The 20,572-nt window shown below is 44.8% G+C and overlaps 1 protein-coding gene across 1 annotated transcript in view; it reads left to right on the plus strand.

Moving 5' to 3' along the window:
* KCTD2 (potassium channel tetramerization domain containing 2) overlaps nucleotides 1-12,061 on the plus strand; it is a 12,803-nt gene extending 742 nt beyond the window's left edge. Inside the window, exons 2-6 of the mRNA XM_018568518.1 lie at nucleotides 3,651-3,759; nucleotides 5,527-5,618; nucleotides 7,935-8,030; nucleotides 9,298-9,423; nucleotides 11,900-12,061. Coding sequence (XP_018424020.1) covers nucleotides 3,651-3,759; nucleotides 5,527-5,618; nucleotides 7,935-8,030; nucleotides 9,298-9,423; nucleotides 11,900-11,929 — 453 coding nt within the window. The 3' untranslated portion in view covers nucleotides 11,930-12,061. The remainder of the gene's footprint in view (nucleotides 1-3,650; nucleotides 3,760-5,526; nucleotides 5,619-7,934; nucleotides 8,031-9,297; nucleotides 9,424-11,899) is intronic.
* Nucleotides 12,062-20,572: the final 8,511 nt, after the last annotated feature.

A 20,572-nucleotide genomic window follows, 5' to 3' on the forward strand; every position in this document is an offset into this window, starting at 1 on the left:
GGGGGTCGCCCTGCCCCCCCCCCCCCCCCCCCCTCTCAAAAGAACGAGCTTTAAAAAGCCTTTAGTAAACAAACAGATCGCCCTGGGGGAAAAAAATGACTGGCCTGGGAACGCCTTCCCACAGACTTGGGACCACAAAATCCCTTGCAGGCGATTGCAAGGGTGGGTACTGGGTGGGATTTTAAACACTCGCTTATCCCAGGAGCCAGCAATGCCATCCCTCGTGCCTCCTGAAAGTGGTGGAAGCTGGGGCAAGTCGTTTTTTTTTTATTTTGGCCGGTCTATTTCTTTACAGAAGGCCTTTGAAAGGGGGCTGAGCAGACCTTCTGTTTGTCATGGAAGGTCCCCCGTAAAGCAGAACTAAATTGACTTCCTCTCTGCCCACATCTCTGTCCGGGATCTTTGACCTGAAGGAGACCGGTCATGGCAGGATCATATTTTTACAGGTGAAGTTTACTGATAATACCAAATTTCATGTTACATCCATATTCAGGGTGTGCCATGGAACATGGTCACATCGCCGCCCCCTCACTGAATCGTGGGGTTCTTCTCCCTGCAGGCTCCTGTCTGTTTTTTAATCCGGTGCAGCTGTGTGGACATTGTTGAATTCCTAAACTTTTACAGGATCTGTGAGTGGAGAGACTACAAGTCCCATAAGTAATTGTACTGAGGTATGTTAAACAGGTAAAATGGGGTGTATGGGGTACCCAGGTAGGATTCCCCAAGTTCAAATCCCAGCCAGGACACTATCTGCAAGGAGTTTGCATCTTCTCCCTGTGCTTGCGTGGGTTTCCTCCGGGTACTCCAGTTTCCTCCCACACTCCAAAGACATGCTGGATGATAAATTGGCTCCTGTCTAAATTGGCCCTGTATGTATGTGAGATAGGGACCTTAGATTGTAAGCTCCTTGAGGGCAGGGACTGATGTGAATGTGCAGCGCTGTGTAAATTGACAGCACTATATAAATACCAGTAATAATAAATAGGATATACAGCATAAAAAATCATAAAGCAAATCGTTCGGCCTCAGCTACTACTAAAACCAAATAGGGATGTGCGCAGGCTTGGTATGAACTCAGTCCACGCAAAACTGTGACTGACACCCTCCCGGCTGGTCCAATCAGCTGCAGCAGGGGCATTCCCCACCCCTTTGTTACATGTAGCTGTGGTGCAGGAAATGTCCTGGCCGCAGCTGAATGGGCCAGGAGGTGGATGTGTCACTGACTTTTTTTTACGGACTTGGGTGAATGAGGATCAAACCAAGCCTGTGCACATCCCTAAAATGAAAGGATTCATCTTTTATTGCAGAGTTTAAGCGGATGGTAGAAGGGCCACAAAACAAGGTGAAAACATTCATAATAGTATAAGGTTCCTACTAATATATATATATATATATATATACAGCTACCACCCAATAGGGGAAAATGATCGTGTCTGTAAGGGTGATAGAATATAGAAAGAAACTTGTTGCACTCCTTACCGGATGCCCCGACGACAGGGCAGGGTTCTTGTAGTGACTGCGGATAGCACCGCTGGTTACAGGAATCAATTGAAGAAATGTCACCAGCACACCAAACATCTTATTCGGATAACCATGTGTACATTTAATAAGAACCATGTCAGGTAAAAACAAGCGCTTTCGGGGCCACGCAGGGTACCTTCATCTGGCTTACTCGTCAATGTTAAGCCTGATGAAGTGCCCCTGCTTGGCCCCAAAAGCGCTTGTTTTTACTTGTAAAGATGGCCATAGATCTTACAACCATCGCAAGACTTTTAACTTGCGATGGTTGTAAGGTAATTAAAAAAAAACGTGCGATCTGCCCATCTTGGACAGGCAGATCGTCCGATGACTGCAATGCTGAACGGGCAGTGTGCGCTTGCGCACACCGGCTCGTTCGGCATTTGTCTTGCGAGCACGCCACAAACCCGCCGACAAACGTATGATTCTCGGCGGGGTTTCAAACATGCTCGTTAGACAAAAGTCGCGCGACCTTACAGTAGCAGAGGTCGCATGCCTTCCATAACCTTGCGATTATCGTACGATCGCGGGATTTCACGCGATTATCTTACGATAATTGCAAGGTGTATGGGCACCTTAAGGGTGATGGACCTCTATTAACCACTTCTGTATCGGCATGTTAATCCCCCTTTATTACTGGGCCATTCTTCAGTGCTGATAACATTGGAGAATTAGTCACGGTTTATCTGATAATTTTCCACCTCTCTCAGTCAATTTGTTGAGTCTCTGGTGCTTGCAGGGCCTTCTGCGGCTCAAAATTCAGGCAGTTCAACAGTATTCAGCCGAAAGTCGAACAGTCTATGGCTAACGTTAGACAGCTAGGAACTGAATAGGACAGCAAACTAACCAACTGTTATCTGTGTCTTTGGGCTAACAGGTTTGTTTTACGGTATACCCGTATGATAAGTCCACCCCCAACATGTAGGGGCGTAGTTCACAGGTCTGTGAATGTTGACATTTTAGATTCATAGCACATTACGGCCACTAGATGGAGCAGAGGAGCATAGGAATTTCCTTGGCTCCATCCGGTGACCATAATGCACTGCAAATCTAAACCTTAGACATTCACCGATCTCTTCACTCTGCAAATGTATATCTGTGAAGTCTTGACCCAATGAAATTCATAGTGGTGCAATATCTTTTTTGGGCTTGAGTTACAAACCTTATGGCTTTATATTTTACAGTCATAATAAAACAGTATTAGAAGTCGACAGCTTTGAGTTTTTATTGGTTATAGGGTCCCTCTGTGACTATTAGTAAAGAGAACACTCTTCTTGCTGCTATAGAGTTTGTAACTGCAGTATGGAGGATTCCTAATTGCACAACTCGTCTTCCCTTAAAGCAGAACTCTGGGGAAACTATTAATAATTCTTACTGTGGGGCTTACCTGCACTGCAAGGGTTAACTGCTCATTTTAATCTAGGGAGGAAAATAAGTTATACTAATGTTATCCTCAGAAGTGGTCGGCTCCAGCCTGTCTCCTCCTATGCTGCAGCAATATTATGATCCCGTGCGTCCTATTTACTGTGTATAGAACGTGATGACTTGGGGACCTTAGACTGCTGCAGCGGTGGGGGGTGTTAGGCTGAAAGAACCGGTCTCAGAGCAAGCTGGAGCTAAAATAACAAAACTTTACTCACCCGAACTGCGATCCCGACTTACAGGACATTAGAGCGCTGGAGTGAGGCTGAAGGGTCTAAGAGTAAGCCCGGATTGTGGTTCGGGTGAGTATAACTTTATTTTCCTCCCTAAAATACAAACAAGTAGTTAACCCTTGCTGTGTGGGAGTGGCCCCACTGCAAGGGTTAATTGAACATTTCCCCAGAGTTCTTTAAAATGAGCAATCGGTGATCAAATAAATACAGGTTTACTGCAAAAATGAGTCTTTTAGTGACTTCCCTTTAGGCTCTCCACCAACGTTCAGAAGAACCAGTAAAAGCCTCATATGGTGACGCTATATATGTGAATTCTCTAGTGTTCCTTTATATATGGGAAGTAGCAGGTAGAGGTGGTAATAGCAGCCTGTAGGATTTGTCATTATAGGTATATTGTCTGAAAAGTTTATTATATAGAGAAGAGCTTGGTCAACATATCTAATACTTTGCTAAAATAGCATTTTGCTGTTTTTCTAGGATGAAACAGGAGCCTATCTGATCGATCGGGACCCTACCTACTTTGGGCCAATCCTAAACTATCTACGACATGGGAAGCTAATACTCAGCAAGGAGTTAGCAGAGGAAGGTGAGGAATAGATCCCGCGATCGTACGAGAATCGAGCAGTGTGAACGAAGACGTGCGACCGTTTCTACTGTACAGTCGCACGTCTTTTGTCTAAGGAGCACGCTAGAAAACCAGCCGAAAATTGTGAACGGTGCTCAGGAGACAAATGCCGAACGGGCCCACGCGCACACTACCCGTTCAGCATTGCGGTCATCGGAAGCCCGCCCCTCAGGGGGGCGGGCTTGCGATGATCGAGAGTACGATCTGCCTGTCCAAGATGGGCAGATCGTAAGTTTTTTTAATTACTTTACAACCATCGCAAGACTAAGGTCTTGCGATGGTTGTAAAGTGTATGGCCACCTTAATGCTACTGCGCTCGTGCCGACGAGGAGTGCCCACCTTTTTGGGTCTGGTTCATAGTACTGTATGTACATTACAGGAAGTTGGCTCTTGTTAGACGTGCAGACGAGGGGTGTCCACCTCTTCTTCTGGGTCACTGCAAGGTTTTTACTGCTGTCTGTATACTCATTAGAAATAGTTAATCGCACTTCCTGTCCTTGAGACAACAGGAAGTGAAAAGAAATCTACCCCTAGGAAGGAAAATTAACTCCTGTAAGAGTGATCATGTGAAAAAGGTGTCTCCACTGCAGCTTTATCACAAATCCTTGTTTCCACGACAACCCAACATTTTCCAAATCCAATTGTCACAGGGACAGAAAGTGGGGTGAAATGTTCTGAACCGGGGCACACGCAGCAAAACAAATGTTACAGGGGGTTAACCCTTCCCTATGTTATCCAAAACAAAAAAAAATTTTTTGACTGGAGTTACACTTAAAAAATTTACCTGTTCCAACTTACATACAAATTCAACTTAAGAACAAACCTACAGTCCCTATCTTGTTCATAACCCAGGGACTGCCTGTATATCTGTCAACATAAGTCAGGGCAACTGGACTTGCTGTATTTGTCTTAAAGACGTTTCACTGGTCATCCAACCAGCTTTCTCAATTCAGAATGACTTGTACAAAAAAATTATCTGGGAATAAATATGGTGAATGTTCCTCCAATCCACATAATCTGTTACTCACCACCAGGTGTTGATTGCATTTGCATAATTGGAGTGTAGGAGGTGTTATTAACCTGCCCAGAGAGAGGTGTTTTAACATCAAAAACTAAATTGATGAGCAGGAAAAGCTTTTAAAGCATCACCTAAGGCCAAATTTTGGGTGTGGTAGTTTTTTGCGATTTTACCCGACATTCGTTATATAGTAAAAAAAACAACAAAACCCCAGTGGTGATTAAATACCACCAAAGAAAGCTTTGTGTCCCCAAAACATGATCTAAAACTCATTTGAGTTCAGCGTTGCATGGCGGAATAAATGTCAAAGTACATCAGCGCTGAATACTGAAAAATAGCCTGGACAGGAAAGGGTTTAACACCCCGGTCAGGAAGTGGTTAATATCATTTTAAATTAGAAAAAAAAAAGTTCCGTGTAAGATTTTGTGTGCACTGTTCCTGTTGTGTTATACTTTCTAATGTTTTGGTATGTGAAGATATAGCATTACTTTATACAGAGCCAGCTCCAGTAAGAAGTAAATATCCAAGGAACAATGTATCATTTTTCAAACGCTTTTTCTGAACAGTTTTCCAAGACAAAGTTTACATGTATATAATAGAAATTAAGACAATGCAATGTAAAAAAGAAGCAAGTGCGCCTTCTAAATACAGGGAAACTTGAAATAAAATGATTATCCTTCCATGCTGAAAGTGTTTCTTCTCCTCTACAGGTGTCTTAGAAGAAGCTGAGTTCTACAACATTGCTTCATTGGTCCGGCTAGTAAAAGAGCGCATTCGAGACAACGAGAATCGAACTTCACAGGTAAATCTATTGTTTAACTTCTTTGGCGTTTTATATTATTAGTGATAAGGGGGAGCTTGGTGTGAACCAAGCGTGCCCGAGTACACCCATCAGTGACACACACTCCTCCCGGCCCAATCAGTTGTGGCAGGGTATTCCCTGCCCTGCAGCTACACGTCACAAAGGGGGGGGGGAATCCCCCTGCCACAACTGATTGGGCCAGCAGGGGTAGGGTGACAATGACCTTTGTGTGTGGGGTTGAGCAAACTTGGTTTAAACAAATCCCCTAGATATGACTATTCATCACCTTCAAATATGAAGTCAACTTTGATTCCATGGCATAAAGTACCAAATGATTCTGACATTCTGTGTATTGAATGTGCACTGGTTGTGCCAGGGTTGGATAAATCCCCAGAATCTATTAAAAATAATGCATTTGTCAGAGAAAATTAGTGCAAGTAGTATTGATGATAGAGTTTTAGGGTAACCAATGCTCCTGAAACCAGCTGGCATGTAGCTTTCTAGCATACTCCATTATAGCAGTCATGCACTGGCTCCTGAACTCATTGTAGTTCTGCTGGCTCTTGGATTACACATTCATTTGTCCTCTTCTGGTCTATATATACTAGAAACAACAGTCATGAGTTGAAGAGACCCCGTCAGTCACTGAAAAAATGATGTAGCCGTTTCCTGTAATAGAATTGCTGTTATACTCTGCTCTCTGACGGCTCCTATCTGTCCTCTGTTCCAGTGCTGCAGCCCCCAGCAAAGTCTCCAGCATTCAACAATTTAGGGAGTGTCAGTTACCTGTGTCCCCGCCATCTGCTGTGGTTTTACCCCCTACCCCAGGCGTCACTACAAAACTCAGCCATGATGTGGAGATAGGAGTTTGAAGCAGTACGTGGAGGGAGATGCATACATCCGAAAAGCCCTCCTGAAAGTGTTGATTGCTGGAGACTTTGTCAGAGGGAGCAGCTGAAGTTTATTCTGCTTCTATTTCGCCTTCCTAGGTTTCTCCTTCCCCGCTTCATGAACATGATAATGAAACCTTTCCATTTTTGTTACATGCCTTATTTTAGACCCAGTGACATCATCACTGAGTCTCTAGGATTCTCTATGCAGTGCAGGCAGATCAAGGCTGGTTGGAGGAGTCGCCATGGTGCTATACATAGCTTCCTGAAAATATCACCGCACCCTGCTGTTATGGAACCAAGAAACCAGACAAACTAATGTGCAGGTTAAAAATAAAGGAGTTTATTGAAAATAACAATAATCAGAAATGGAGGAAGTCCAGGACGTCGTCTATGCCAGGCCAGAGGTCATATGCCAATGTGTGTCGTCAGGCGAACCAGGTCATGGAAAACTGAGAGCAGAATGAACAGAAACAATAGCCGGAGTCGGTAACCAGGAGATCAGTCAGCCAGAGCCAGGGTCATACACAGCGAACAGGAACAACTACAGAGTACCTGGTAGATCAGAACACACGCAATGGCGGAGCCTGATTGGACTAGCTGATTGATAAATAGCAAACTGGTGTTTGCATCATCACTCTGAGACAGGAAGTTGCTAGTAGTTGTAGAATGATGATGATTACAGGTTTGGTCATAAAAGGCGCCAAAGAGGAACAAACAGTGTCAGACACACTGCGCAAGATGTGCTGCAGCTCAACTGGACGAGGAAAGGTATGAAACCCTGACACCTGCCTCAGTATTGCTCCCAAGAGTCCTTGGTCCTGATGCAACCATCAGGCTGGCTCTTGGGAGAAATTGTGCAAATAAAAATAAAATGCAGTGATGGGCGGACATCAGTTTGGAGAAGTGGGTGTTCGTAAGGCAGACTGCAGGCAACAGCCCGTTTTTGGTACCAATGCTGAGTCTCCACGATTAAATACTTTGGAAACAAGTTAATGGAGAGGGCCAGGAACAGTAAGGCTGAAAAAGGAAAGGGCTGAATGGTTGTGGATGTCATTCAGCCAGGAAATGAGGCTGACTATTTGACTTGCTTCAGCTTCTATTGCACACTGTGTGAAGCTCACGTTGTGCAGTAAAATCAGAGTAAATCATTTCAATACAGGAGAGGAGGCGGTACAACTGTGCAAGGCTTGAAGGGAAGGCTGGAGTTCAGCTTTATTTTTTTAATGACTGACAGGGTCACTTTAAGAATGAATTTTTACTACATGCAGGAATGCAAACTATACATACACAAGAATGTATTCATTTGACTTGGTACCTTTTCTAACTATCCTTGTGATTTGTTTCAGTCAGAATATACACCTGTGTTTTCCTAAGCATACAACTTCTTGATAGGCTGTGCTAATAGCTTCAGCACCTTTTCCAGGGTCCTGTGAAACATGTATACAGAGTCTTGCAGTGCCAGGAGGAGGAGCTCACACAGATGGTGTCCACCATGTCTGATGGTTGGAAGTTTGAACAGGTGAGTGACTGAATGAAAGAAAGCTTTGTTATATTGGTATGTAATAGATATGATCTCTCTTATTATTCTTGGATGTCTTGTATGAAAGGCCTTTGTGCATCAGAAGTTTAGTATATGTATATAAACCAATTAGAATCCACCTCTATGGGCATGGATGTGATTAGGATGTACAAACTCTGAGAGTGCCAAACGAAAGGTCCAAGGGGCCAAATTCCGTCAAAGCAGCACTCCGGGCATATCAAATCTTAACCCTTAAAGTGGGGCTACCCCTGCACTGCAAGGGTTAAGTGCTTGTTTTGTCTAGGGAGCTAAAATAACAAAATTTATACTAACCCGAACTACGATCCCGACTTCCAGGACATTAAACCGCTGGTGCGAGGCTGAAGGGGCCGGTCTAAGAGTAAGCCTGGATTGTGGTTCGGGTGAGTATAACGTGGTTGCTTTTAGCTCCCTAGGTAAAATAAGCATTTCATTCTTCCAGTGTGGCGGTAGCCCCACTGCAAGGGTTAAGATTTAATATGCCCAACGTTCTGCTTTAATATTAGTAGTTCTCTTTAGGGTCACGGGAGGACTTATACTAAAATCCTTCCGTAACCCAAAGCTATACTACGCTATATAGTGAGAGCGCCGCAGTCGGGACAGATCCTGACCATGCTGTTGAGACCCACCCAGCTGGCTGATTGACAGCGGGCTCTGCCTATCTAGAGGCAGAGCCAGCTGTGCCCACCCTCTCCCTGTACGCTCCTTCAGTCAGCACTGGAGGAGAGGGGGGAATCCCTGCGGGGAGCGGTGACTGACAGTCGCTGCTCTCTGGAGGGAGATGATCGGGAAGTGAGCGAGCGACGGTATGTGTTCACTTCCCAATCAATAGAGCCGATGTGTGACAGTTTCAATGTCACACGTCGGCTTTACCTATCAGGATGAGTGTAAACCAACTGGACTCTGGGTACACAGATCACATCCTGTCAGACAGTATGCAGCCTGCTATCTTTATTGTGTGTCACAGTTTATCAGAGCTGTGATATACTGTATAAGGTCTGCCCTTGAAACGTGTAGGCTGTGACTTGCAAATGTGGCTGGTGAACTTTTTTGTTTATCCTGTAGTGTTTCATGAGCATCCCAATCTGGATGAAGCATCAGAACTATGGATACAGGGCATTATATTGCTATTGGAGAATTTTCATAGGAACTTAGATATGCTTAAGGTATTACAACCAGGTATTCTTCTCTGCCTACAGTAATTATGTCATTGTATTTTTGTTTTTAGCTTATCAGTATTGGGTCTTCCTACAACTATGGAAATGAAGATCAGGCTGAGTTCCTTTGTGTTGTGTCCAGAGAGCTGAACAACTCTACTAATGGATTGGTCATTGAACCCAGTGAGAAGGCTAAAGTGAGTACATCTAGTGAAACACGTGGGTGGTATATGTATAAACGTTTGACTTAAAGTGTATTTCCACTTTCGCAGCCAAATTGGGATAACACTTATTTTATATTTGTTACATGTTCCCATTCACATAGAATAAGCTAAAAAAAAAACCTTCTTGCCGTTTAAATAGCTTTTACTTGGGTTAGGGTTTTAAGGGTTAAAATTTCTTTGTGCTTCTATTTCTTTTAAACGTTAGGAGGGGCTGTGATGGGTGAGGGGTATCGTCCATTCAGAGCCGGCTTCTCCATTGTGTGTTAATGAAGCTTATCAGATACACACGATCCTCAAATTTCTGTCCCAAGACATTGGGACAGACCACTGTGAAAGGGCTAAGAAACATCTGGAACCAGCCATCTTGCCTGATGATTAAACAAAACTTCTAAAAGGTAAGAATTTTTTTTAAAAGTTTATTTTTCAGTAACACATAACGAACATATGGAGGGGTTTTCCTAAAATTGACTGCAAAAGTGGAAATACACTTTGAAGTTACAAAGAGCATGCTGTTGCAAAAGGAAAAACACAATCTTTAGGAAAATCTTTTTCTCAAGCCGTTCATCAGCACATGCAAATTACTATAACCTATGTATCACCTGCGTGTTCTGTAAACTCGTGAAACCTCTCTCAGCTGCTTCCTTCAAACACCAGTTATTCTCTGCTTATCCAATGTTTTCTCCAAGTATTCACTACCCTCTGCTTCCCTAATGCTGCTTCTTTCAAGTACCGGTGATCCTCTGCTTCCCTAATGCATCTTCCAAGTACCAGTGACCCTCTGCTTCCATGATGCCTCCTTTTGACCACCAGTGACCCTCTGCTTCCATGGTGCTTCCTTTTGACCACCAGTGACCCTCTGCTTCCATGGTGCTTCCTTTGACCACCAGTGACCCTCTGCTTCAATGATGCTTTCTTTGTCTACCAGTGACCCTCTGCTTCAATGATGCTTTCTTTGTCTACCAGTGACCCTCTGCTTCCACGATGCTTCCTTTTGATCACCAGTGACCCTCTGCTTCAATGATGCTTCCTTTGACTATCAGTTACCCTCTGCTTCCATGCTGCTTCCTTTGTCTACCAGTGACCCTCTACTTCCATGATGCTTTTTTGTGAGCACCAGTGACCCTCTACTTCCATGATGCTTCATTTGAGTACCAGTGACCCTCTACTTCCATGATGCTTCATTTGAGTACCAATGACCCTCTACTTCCATGATGCTTACTTTGACTACCAGTGACCCTCTGCTTTCATGATGCTTCCTTTGACTACCAGTGACCCTCTGCTTCCATAATGCTTCTTACTTCCTTTGACCACCAGTGACCCTCTGCTTCAATGATGCTTTCTTTGTCTACCAGTGACCCTCTGCTTCAATGATGCTTTCTTTGTCTACCAGTGACCCTCTGCTTCCACGATGCTTCCTTTTGATCACCAGTGACCCTCTGCTTCAATGATGCTTCCTTTGACTATCAGTTACCCTCTGCTTCCATGCTGCTTCCTTTGTCTACCAGTGACCCTCTACTTCCATGATGCTTTTTTGTGAGCACCAGTGACCCTCTACTTCCATGATGCTTCATTTGAGTACCAGTGACCCTCTACTTCCATGATGCTTCATTTGAGTACCAGTGACCCTCTACTTCCATGATGCTTCATTTGAGTACCAATGACCCTCTACTTCCATGATGCTTACTTTGACTACCAGTGACCCTCTGCTTTCATGATGCTTCCTTTGACTACCAGTGACCCTCTGCTTCCATAATGCTTCTTCTTAATACCAGTGACCCTCTGCTTCCATAATGCTTCTTCTGAGTACCAGTCACCCTTGGCTTTCCTAAAGCTTCAAAGTCTGAGTTGTGCCTGGGGGCTGCTATTTCTGAGGAAGACGCATTCATTAGTTGCATTTGGTAGCAGAGGCCACTAGTACCTGTTGGTAGTCTGCTCTTGTTAACAGGTGTATGACTTTGTGTACAGGTGTATGACTTTATGGCTGCTTTAAAAGCGGCTATTCCTGCAAAGAAAACGATGAATGATAATGAAGCGGCACCACCCTCTCCAGCATTCTCCTGGGAGCCTAGGGTGACTGGATGATGTACCCCCAGGGGCAAGTCCTTGACACCCTGGACTCCCAAGTAAGTGGGTTGAATGAGGCTGGGCATCATTCAGCCTGATTCTGTGGTGGGACAGTCTCTGGGGAGGAGGTGCGCATTGCAGAGTTGCTTTTTTTATCATAACAAAATGCTGTTCAATTATTTATTTATTTTTACTATTAAGAGTTAAGCTATAAGATAATTGAATGATTATATACAACACAAATGTGCATTTCTTGTTAGGTGGCACTGTTGTTTAGTTATTTTTGAACCATACTGTTTGTGAAATGATCTGTTATAAGATAGTTCACAGGGCTGGTGATCACTGTTTATGTAATGCATTGCACTATATGCTGTTATCTTTTCAGATTCTTCAGGAGCGAGGATCCCGGATGTGAGGAAGAACATGGACTGGGATCTTATTATGAGCTCTGCACGGACTGTAACCAAAGCCCTCACTGCCTGCCGAGCTAATGCGCTGTACTCCTCAGTGATCCCCCTCATCCTCAGCAGGCCTTAACAGCCCTCAATTAAAGAGGGGAACTTTGTGAGCATAGTAACACAGACTTTCCTCTCACAGGCCTGTGCTTTGTATTTTCAGGTTATGTAGGAATGATGTCAGTTATTGTTGGGTGGGGAGGGAGGTTGGCATTTGCTTGTTTGCAGCGACATGTTGGTTTTTTTTTGTGCGTCCTTTCCCTGTGGCCTGTCATTGCTTTCTGCTGTGCTCCAAGGACTTGCAGGAACATGGCAGGTTAACTGCCTTTCTGCTTGACCAGTGGACTCGCTGGCCTTCCAATTGAAATATCTTCCTTTCTGACAGTTGCCAAAAGTCTTTCTCTGTTTCCTGTCTCTAGGGCTGCTTACAGTCTTATCCTCGGCTGTGATTCACCAACTAGGGCCTCATGTCTGAAGCATGCAGTCCTACATCCAGCTGGTTCTCATGAAGCAAAATGAAGACAGTTATAGATGTTTACCGAAATGATCATTGTTACGGCACAGAATGCTGCTTATGCCACTATGGCTACTAATAAGCAGTTCTTATTATGGTCACTTGTATAAGCTATCCACAGTGCATGCATTTACGTACAGTACGTAACATGGAATTGGGTCAAGTCTGCAAATGGGGTTGGGGGATATTGTCTCAGTTTGGATTGCCAGCTTTAGACTCAGGCTGATTTTTTTCATTGAGCGAAGCACAAACTCTCAACATTCCTGTCATACAGAGAAAAGATGTGGAGCCAAGTAATTTATGTTGTTCTATATGGATGTGAACATTTTGTCTTGCAACAACTGTTTCCTTGCCAAAGCTAGTGTGTGTAATTTTTACTGTGTCTCCTTTCTCCTACCCTCCTCTTACCCTCAACTGTGGCTGCCAAGTTAATTTGTTTGCAGCATGCCTGTATATAGTACAATACATTCTTTGTATCTACAAATAATATTCTTGTTATGATATTGGAAAGGAAAAAGGTCAGCACGCGGCAATTACTGAATGGTACAATCTGTTGTTCTTTAGCGCATAACCGGCATAAAACATATTTGTATTTTAGTCATCTAGTTGTGAAAATACCATGACACTGCACTGGCTTAATGCACAGTGCCAAGAAACATATTGTCTCCAGGTGTATAGTTGTTGTTGCTTCTTACATGCTTTAAAGTGGAGCTATCACTTAAAATGAGGGATGCGCCGATACCAAGTATTTGGGCGAGTACTCTTACTTGCCCAAATGCTGCGATACCGGGACTTCCGGTCAGAGGGAGATTTCCTCTGACCGGCAGTGCTGTGATTGAACAAGGAGTCGGCTTCCTGGCCAATCGGGAAGCAGAGCAGCGGGTAATGATTCGCCGCCCGGCGTCCTGATTGGCTGGAAAGCCGACTCCATGCTGTTTGGCTGGCTCGATGCTGAGTGGCCAGGAAGCCGGCTTCCAGGTCAATCAGCATAAAGCCACCTTTCCGGTCAATCGGGAAGCTGGGCGGCAGGTAATGACCCGGCTTCCTGGGAAGCCGACTCAATGCTGATTGGCTGGGAAGCCGGCTTCCTGGCTAATCCTGGTCAATAGAGAAACCGGGTGGCAGGTAAGGGCACGGCGCCCGGCTTCCTGATAGACCAGGAAGCCGACTCCATGCTAGTGGAAGCACCAGTACTGGTACTTGGTATCGGCGAGTACCGAAATATAAAAATTGGTACTCCATACCAAAAAAGGTATCGGTGCACCTCTACTTAAAATGATTCAGACAAAGAAGATGGGAGGTGCTGGATCCAAAGTCAGTTGCATTTCACATAGTGGAGTAGGGTGTGTGCTGGAGAGCACAAATGTTCTGGTTAGGCAGCCCTGAAACACAAAGGGGCTTTAAATAGATGAAATCCAGAAAGTTTAGGAAAGACCAGTGTTCATTTCGTAGATGAAAAATGTTCATTAGCTGCGTGTTTTCAGTGACTAAAACTAAATAATAACTAAGTTAATAGGACTAAAACAATGGAGATTTAGTCAACAAAACGACTGAATCTAAAACAATTCAGATGACTAAAATACAACTAAACTAAATTGCCATTTTAGTCCAAAGACTAAAACGGCATAGTCCAGAAAGCCAGAGGATACTCCTGGAGGAAAAGCGGGATTGTGATGGATGAGGGTTAAGGGGCCCAAAGTTAAAGAAAGGTTCAGATTTTGGAGGCGTAATAAAAAACCGTTTAAGGGAGTTCCAATGAACAGACGGTTGAGCAAGGTGTGGCAAATACATTTCACATTTATCCATGAAGAGAGGAGGTGGTGTTTCAAAGAGGTAACGTTCCAAGGTTATCCACACTTTGGTTTTTGCATTTAGATTCCAATCTATCAGTCTGGTTAGCTGGCAAACCCAGTAATACCTATGTATGTTGGGTAAACCTATCCCTCCTTGACTCTTTGAGAAGGTAAGCAATCACATTGCTATTCTTGGGGTCTTATGTCCCCATAGGAACGTGTGAAAGAGTGAATGAATGGATCTAAAGAAAGATTGAGCTAGGTGTATTGGTACTGTTTGCAAGAAATAAAGAATTCTGGGGACCACATTCATCTTCAGTGTGGCTGCTCTACCAAACCATCGGGCAAGAGTCTGTTTAATGTGAAGAAACTGTTTTCCATATGGTTTTGAGGTGATGTAAGTTGGATGATATAGACGGAAGTTAAATACTGAGGTACGTAATTGACTCAAATTTCCCGCTAAAAGGAAGGTCACACTGGCATGCCATAGTTGTGGCTTGGGGAAGTGTGAGGTTGAGTGCATATGATTTCATGTAACTGGTTTTAAAACAGAATACAATTTCTCGAGAAGCATTAGCAGACAGGGGAGTGTGGTTGGGAGAGAGTCAGTAACAAATTGGCAGCGAAGGCGGCCAGTTTATGTTCAGTACGACCTACCTCCTATGATATTAATTTCTATAGGTGGCCTAATTCTCAAAGGAAGGGCTCCAGGGATTGAATAAAACTGAGGGGTGACCAGGGACACCCTGGCATGTTCCATTATGGATGTGGGAACACGTGCAACATGGGGCCATTAAGTCACGTTTGGGTTTCCGTGACTGAATACAGTGCATGTATTCTGTTTAACAGCCAAGTAATTTGTTGTAGTGATCCTGATACACAGTATAGTCCGAGGCCACCCTGTTGAATTCCTGCTTAGCATCTGTGGAAAGGAAAAAGCATTCTGTTTTATTTCTTGTCAGCCAATGGGCTAAAGTCAATATCTTAACCATGTTACCACATACCTCTCGACCTGGTATGAGGGGCACCTGGTCAAGATGTACAAGTGAGGGTGGAAGAGGAATGAGTCAGTTTGCCAGGATTTTCGTACACAATTTCAGGTCTATTTTAAGAAGTAGGATTGGCCTGTAGTTGCTACAATATGTTCCAATATTCTTATTTTAAAGATCATCTGTACTGAGAGAAAAACACTGACCTGCTTTTAGAGTTTCCTTTATGTCAAGGTGAGTGATCCAAACAAGCACATAACAAAAGTCAGAACTGCTGATCTGCTATCTTGTTCCAGGTCGGGGACTCCGAGAACATTAAACTAAAGGATCAGCATGACAGCCAGCACAAGTTTCCTTTAAATATTAATACCCTGAAGGTGCTAAAACCGATTTCCACAACACTAGCAACCACTGTCAGTCTTTGGAAATACAGGTGAAACTCAAATAATTAGAATATCGTGCAAAGTTAATTTATTTCACTAATGCAGCTTAAAAGGTGAAACTAATATATGAGATAGACTCATTACATGCAAAGCGAGATAATTCAAGCCGTGATTTGTCATAATTGTGATGATTATGGCTTACAGCTCATGAAAACCCCAAGAACCCCAAATCCACAATCTCAAAAAAATAGATTATTACATGCAATCAATAAAACAAGGATTGTACATAATAAAACACTTGTAAAAGAATGCATTTCTTGTTCAGTCAGGCTAAAACCGACATCATCAGGCCAGAATCATACATTTCATTAGCATGACTGTGGATTTTACAAGCAATTTGTTCCTTTACTCTTCTGAGTACCTTTTTACAAGTATATTATAAAGGAAAATACATATTTAAAGTGGGCAAGGCTTGTTGTCTTTTTTTTTACACTGGAATAGCTGCCTTTGTTGATGAAGAGGCAGATACACTATTTTAGCAGGCCACCATCCCAGCTGAAGCCACTGCAGATCAGAGAGGCAGCAGGGGTGTGGAATTCCTATCTCCTGATGCCCAGGACATGGAGTTCCAGGCGCCGGGCGGGTAATTGTTTTCTACATTTAGCCCTCCTTTGGGTAAGCAAGGCTAAATGCACAATGGGGAAACCACTGCTTGTTTTGTACAAGTGATCTCATTGGTGTCTCTGAGATCACTTGTATGCAGCCTGCAGGTCTGCCCTTCTCCATGGGGGGGGGGCAGCAGAGAAAGGAAATCTGGCCCTGACCACAAACTTGTCAGTTTCACACTCGCCCTGTCCCCATTCCTTAATCCCCCTACATGGCACACTGTCAACCGGAGAAACCTTCGTCACCTCGACCCTTCTCGACTACCTCTATGACAAAATCTCACCCCTGCCCTGACCTGACTACTTCTGTCTACAACAGCTCGCTCCCATCCTCCCTAGATACTTTGGCTCCCCTCACTACACGCAGACCTCGACCACGTCAACTACAACTGTGGAAGACTAAAGAAACCAGACATCTAAAAAGACTTAGCTGCGCTCTTGAATGACTGTGGGGGAAAATTAGGCTTCTGCAATACTTCACCCTGTATAAAGCTGCCCTCCTAAAATATAACTCCTTCCTCCGTGCTGCCAAACAGACTTATTTTGTTACTTTCATTAACACTCTCATCCAGAGCACGTCAACTCTTTTCTACTATTAACTCTCTACTATGTCCCCCACCGTCACCACCCACTAACTCATTCACTACCCAGGACATTGCCATTCATTTAAAAAACAAAATAGATACAATTCGGGATCAGATCGCCACTGTCCAGTCGCCTTCCTATATTCATGTACCAGACCCACCATCACACTTGTTACTCTGCTGATTTGACACTGTCACCACAGAGGAGGTTACAAAGCTTCTCTCTGACACCCACCTCACCACTTCCTCCTGGACCCTGTTCCCTCACTACTACTAACGGTCACCCTCTTGCTCTATCCTAGACTCTCTTACTCACATTTTCAATCTTTCACTCTCTACTGGCATCTTTCCCTCCCCTCTCAAGCATGCGCTGGTCACCCCAATACCCACAAAACCCTCACTGGACCCTACCAACCTCAACAATCTCAGACCACTCTCCTTACTCCCATTCATCTCCAAACTCCTAGAACGCCTTATCTACAACTGCCTGAGCCGCCACCACCCTGATAACCTTTTCGACCCCTTACAATTTGGCTTTCAACCCCTACACTCCACTGAAACCGCCCTCTGAAAACCCACTAATGACTTACTAACGGCTAAAAACAATGGCAATTACTCCTTACTCCTGCTATTATACCTTTCTGCTGCTTTTGACACTGTTGACCACCTGCTCCTCCTCAAAAAACTCCACTCGCTTGGCCTACAAGATTCTCTCATGGTTCTCCTACCTATCTAGGCGCTCCTTTAGTGTCACCTATGAATCTAACTCCTCCCCTCTTTCTGTAGGGGTCCCCCAAGGCTCTGTCCTTGGACCCCTTCTCTTCCCTAGCTACACCTCCTCCCTTGGTCAGCTATAAACCTCACATGGCTTCCAATACCATCTCTAGGCCGATGACATTTAAATCTATCTACTCCACAACACACCCCCTCAGTGTCCTTGCGTGTCACTAATCTACTAACTGACATATCCGTCTGGATGTCACAACACTTTTTAAAACTCAACCTTTCAAAAACTGAACTTATGGTATTCCCTCCCGCCAGTGCACCTTCCCCAAACTTTTCCCTTGAAATTGATAACACAACTATCAAACCCCTCCCCACATGCCAAGGTGCTAGGTGTCATCCTTGACTCAGACCTCACCTTTCTTCCCCACATCCAATCACTATCCAAATCCTGCCGCCTTCACCTTCGTAACATCTCCAAAATATGCCCCTTCCTCACCAAAGACACCGCAAAATTACTCATCCCCTCACTTGTTATCTCTCGTCTTGACTATTGCAACTCCCTCCTCATTGGCCTTCCACTACACAGGCTATCATCTCTTCAGTCTATCATGAATGCTGCTGCCAGACTCATTCACCTAACCAACCGCTCAGTGTCTGCAACTCCTCTCTGCCAATCCCTCCACTGGCTTCCTATAGCCCAAAGCATAAAACTAAAAATATTAACAACCACTTACAAACCACACAACTCTGCCCCCGGCTATATCTCCAACCTTGTCTCAAAGTATCACCATAGCCATCCCCTCCACTCTTCAAAAGACCTTCTGCTTTTCAGCGCCCTCGTCAACTCCTCCCCTACTCACCTCCAGGACTTCATTAGAGTCTCTCCCATTCTCTGGAGCTCTTTCCCCCAACCTGTCCATCTGTCTCCCACTCTGACTGCATTTAGGCCCTCGGTTCTCAACTGGTGGGTCGTGACCCAAAAGTGGGTCGCCGTGTGCCTTCCACTTTTCTAGGTGAGAAGATCCTCAGCCTCTACCTTTCGCAGCACTGTCAGTTCTCACACCAAGCAGCCATTCAAACTATGCTGCCCCGGTGCCGAGTGTCTGCTTGGGGTGAGATGGGATGGGGCTGTAGCTGTGAGGGAGCTCCATCCATACGCGCAATTCCCTCGAGTATCCTGTAGAGGTGCCTGGACCGGAGTGATGGCACATTCTGGCTCCCGGAACTTCTACAGGGCATGCAAGGGAGCTGTACAAGCAATGCACATATGGATGGAGCTCTGTCACAGCACAGCAGCCCACACTGGCTGAGGATCAACTCCAGTTCTCATAAGGTATGGAGACTGGGTGGATCTTTTGAATGGCATCCCCAAACGCACCTCCCACCCACAGTTTGATCGCCTGCACCGGAACAAGCAGTACAGCAATGCTTGTTCCATTGCAGTGCGACTTGGGCCACAAATTAATAACCAAAGACAAATATGGGTCCTGAGGTTACACAGGTTGAGAACCACTGATTTAGGCGATCCCTTAACACTCATCTCTTCAAGGAAGCCTATCCCACCTCAACCTAACCGCTCAACCATCACATTCTCTGTTGGCGCTATATAAATCCTATATAATACTATTGAAGACTGAGAAACACATTCAGTTTGGATTGCAAACCAATTTTGATGACCAGCAGATGTCACTGTAAATCGCGTGTTAACAAATTTTGTTCTGCTTTTTTTACAACTTTATTTATTGCAACATAATTGTAAATGTAATCAAAGTGATCCATTTGAGGCCTCATTTGCACAGGGAAAAGAAGTCCAGCTGCAGATTGCTGATCACAACACTTCTTAAAACTCAACCTTTCAAAAACTGAACTCCCGATATTTCCTCCTGCCCGTGCAGGAGCACAACTATCCAACCCCCCCCGTCCCCACATGCCAAGGTGCTAGGTGTCATCCTTGACTCAGACCTCACCTTTCTTCCCCACATCCAATCACTATCCAAATCCTGCCGCCTTCACCTTCGTAACATCTCCAAAATATGCCCCTTCCTCACCAAAGACACCGCAAAATTACTCATCCCCTCACTTGTTATCTCTCGTCTTGACTATTGCAACTCCCTCCTCATTGGCCTTCCACTACACAGGCTATCATCTCTTCAGTCTATCATGAATGCTGCTGCCAGACTCATTCACCTAACCAACCGCTCAGTGTCTGCAACTCCTCTCTGCCAATCCCTCCACTGGCTTCCTATAGCCCAAAGCATAAAACTAAAAATATTAACAACCACTTACAAACCACACAACTCTGCCCCCGGCTATATCTCCAACCTTGTCTCAAAGTATCACCATAGCCATCCCCTCCACTCTTCAAAAGACCTTCTGCTTTTCAGCGCCCTCGTCAACTCCTCCCCTACTCACCTCCAGGACTTCATTAGAGTCTCTCCCATTCTCTGGAGCTCTTTCCCCCAACCTGTCCATCTGTCTCCCACTCTGACTGCATTTAGGCCCTCGGTTCTCAACTGGTGGGTCGTGACCCAAAAGTGGGTCGCCGTGTGCCTTCCACTTTTCTAGGTGAGAAGATCCTCAGCCTCTACCTTTCGCAGCCCTGTCAGTTCTCACACCAAGCAGCCATTCAAACTATGCTGCCCCGGTGCCGAGTGTCTGCTTGGGGTGAGATGGGATGGGGCTGTAGCTGTGAGGGAGCTCCATCCATACGCGCAATTCCCTCGAGTATCCTGTAGAGGTGCCTGGACCGGAGTGATGGCACATTCTGGCTCCCGGAACTTCTACAGGGCATGCAAGGGAGCTGTACAAGCAATGCACATATGGATGGAGCTCTGTCACAGCACAGCAGCCCACACTGGCTGAGGATCAACTCCAGTTCTCATAAGGTATGGAGACTGGGTGGATCTTTTGAATGGCATCCCCAAACGCACCTCCCACCCACAGTTTGAT

This window comes from Nanorana parkeri, unplaced genomic scaffold (genome assembly GCF_000935625.1).
Source record: "Nanorana parkeri isolate BGI_ZX_2015 unplaced genomic scaffold, ASM93562v1 scaffold32, whole genome shotgun sequence".
Taxonomy (NCBI): Eukaryota; Metazoa; Chordata; class Amphibia; order Anura; family Dicroglossidae; genus Nanorana; species Nanorana parkeri.